Consider the following 2,514-nt stretch of genomic DNA (forward strand, 5'->3'; position numbering starts at 1 on the left):
GAGCACCTGCCCCCGTGGGTAAGGAGACGCCAGCCCAGGGAAAACCCACCAGCACCCAGGTTGTGGGCTTGCCTGGCTTCCTCACCCCACAGGATGGTCTAAAAGGCTGGGGGAGGCTGAAGGAGTGCTGTCAGCCAACACTTGGCATTTTATTTGGCCTCGCCAGGCCCCCTAGCCCGCTCCCCGCTCCCGCAGCGCCCCCGGGAGGCCCCAGGACACAGGCACTGCCCCTGGTCCTCTCCTGCTGGCCACCACCAGGTTATTGCTCGTCATTCAAAAAGGATATTGCACTTCCTGAATAGGGCGAGATTTCAGACATGTCTTGCAGGTCGCCACACTCGGACTTTATGAGAGACAAAGAGAGGCCCTCGGCGGCGCTGGGGGGGTGGGCTGGCGAGCAGGGGTGGTGGTTCATGTGGTGCGACGACATCTTGGTCCTCAGGCTGGTGGTCTCTCGGGTCAGGTCAAGGGATTCAGGGGAGGCACGGTCTTTCCCCGGGAAGGAGGCCGACGGGGCGCCCAGGGGGTTCTGGAAGGGGTAGGCCATGAGAGGCAGTGGGAAGGGGTGGCGGAAGGAGGGGGTGGAGAAGCCGGCGGTGGCTGAGAGCGGGGACTGGTGCAGGGAGGTGTGATGGCCGCCGGCTGGCGGGGCCGAGGCAGATTGATCAGAGGAGTTTTTGCGGACAACGAGGGGCAGCGCCTCGGTTTGGTCGGTGGCACCGGGCATGGGGACGCTGCCGAAGGTGTCGAGGGGGTTGGGAATGATGACGTCCCCAAAGCACTGCAGGCGCTGGTTGGCCGTATGGAAGTTGTGGTTCTCCCCGTTGACAGCGAACCTCGCCTGCGGGATCTGGAGAGGTGGGAAGACCTGAGGAAGCTGGCGGGAGGGCTTGGACGAGAAAACCTTGACCACTGTGTCCACAACTTGCGACATGGCGGTGTTGAGCTCCTGCTTCAGCGTCTCGGCCAAGTGTTTGCCTTCGGGGTGGAAGGCATTTGGCCCTTGCTCCTTCTCCTTGGGACCTTCTCTTTTCGGCTTGTTCTCTGCAATCTCCTGCTCCCGGATGAGGGCCCGTGCCCGGTCGATGAACTGCCCTGGGTCCAGCTCACACATCTCGTTGTCCGATCTGCCGACGGAATCACCGGCCCTCGCGTCCATGGTTTCGGAGCGCATGCTGTCTTCAGACAGGTTGCCATCTTCATCATTTTCAGAGTCAGTGCTGTCATAGATCTGGTAGAACTTCTCCTGCAGCTGGCGCAGCTGCTTCTGCATGTCCTCCAGCTGCTGCTTCAGCTGTCTGCGCTCCTCTCGCTTCTGCTCTTTCCTCGCTGAAACCAGCTGCTGGAAACTCTGCTGCTGCTGCTGTGGCAGCTTTTGCTTGCGTTTGTTTTCTCTGTAACTTTCTCGGGGACTCACGGACTGCGGAGCTATTTCTCTTTCGTTTTCATTGCCCCTTAATGCCACGCTGGGGGAATGGCTCATACCCCGAATTATATTCTCAACCCGGGCGCGTTTAGCTCTCAGGTGCTCGTCGCATAACCGATCCACATCAAACTGGCTCATAGTCGGCCTGCCAAAAGGGGAAAGACACTCTTGGGGGCTGTCTCTTGAAGAGTTGCTGCATACATCCTCCTGATGTACTTCTGAGCCTGTACTAGAGAGACCGCTGGCTTGGAAACTGGGCTCGGTGCCACCATTTTTGTTCATGTTATTTTTCAACAGCTGGGAAATTATGGTTGCTCCTGGAAAAGGCATCATGGCATCTTCATATGAGTTCGCCCTCTTCAGCAGCTTGCGGAGTACATTTGACTTTTCCCCATCTGCATGCTGCACCACTGAATACTCGACATCCTGCTCTGAACCTTGGGGATTCATGGCACTAAAAAACGTTGCTCTTGCCTTTGCAAAAAATGCAGATGCTGTCCCTACCGTCCTTTTCACTCCAATGTCAACTCTTCTTCTCTTGGTTTGCCTGCTTAAGAGGGCTGTGCTGTCATGGTCAGGCATCACTGGACTGTTATTGTGCCATCTTCAAAAGCTTGTCAGCTGGGCTCAGCTCAAGAATCCTGGGACCCTGGCCAACAGAACAAAAGGACTGATGAATCATTTTCTTTAAATTTCTCCAAATTTCCTGACCTCAATCCTGAATAAAATGCAAAATGCATAGGCTCTGGGATTTATGGCACATTACAATTATTGCAATTTATTATGCACTCTGCTTGAAATGAAACATTTTTAAATATTTCTGCTCCACTGGTTTAAGATGGATTAAGATTTAAAAAAGCAAAAACTGCTTAAGCACCAGTAATATGATTCTCTTGCACAAATGCCTAAAATGATACTGTTTATCTTCAGAAGAAAGAGTAGATTAGAAGAACACAGCCTCTGACAACCAATTGATTAAATTTAGGGCATTGAGATACATGTTACAAAAGAAGATGAAAGTACTCCTTATTTAAGATTTATTGTTAAAACAAGAAATTGTATAAAATTTGGATTAAAAAAATTCAATT

General features: G+C 52.7%; 1 protein-coding gene across 1 annotated transcript in view; it reads right to left on the bottom strand.

Annotated features, from left to right (window-relative positions):
- The window catches only part of PROX1 (prospero homeobox 1), a 37,299-nt gene extending 35,224 nt beyond the window's left edge, over positions 1-2,075 (bottom strand). The window contains exon 1 of the mRNA XM_009866718.1: positions 287-2,075. Coding sequence (XP_009865020.1) covers positions 287-2,008 — 1,722 coding nt within the window. The 5' untranslated portion in view covers positions 2,009-2,075. The remainder of the gene's footprint in view (positions 1-286) is intronic.
- Positions 2,076-2,514: the final 439 nt, after the last annotated feature.

The sequence above is a fragment of the Apaloderma vittatum genome, unplaced genomic scaffold (genome assembly GCF_000703405.1).
Source record: "Apaloderma vittatum isolate BGI_N311 unplaced genomic scaffold, ASM70340v1 scaffold16563, whole genome shotgun sequence".
Taxonomy (NCBI): Eukaryota; Metazoa; Chordata; class Aves; order Trogoniformes; family Trogonidae; genus Apaloderma; species Apaloderma vittatum.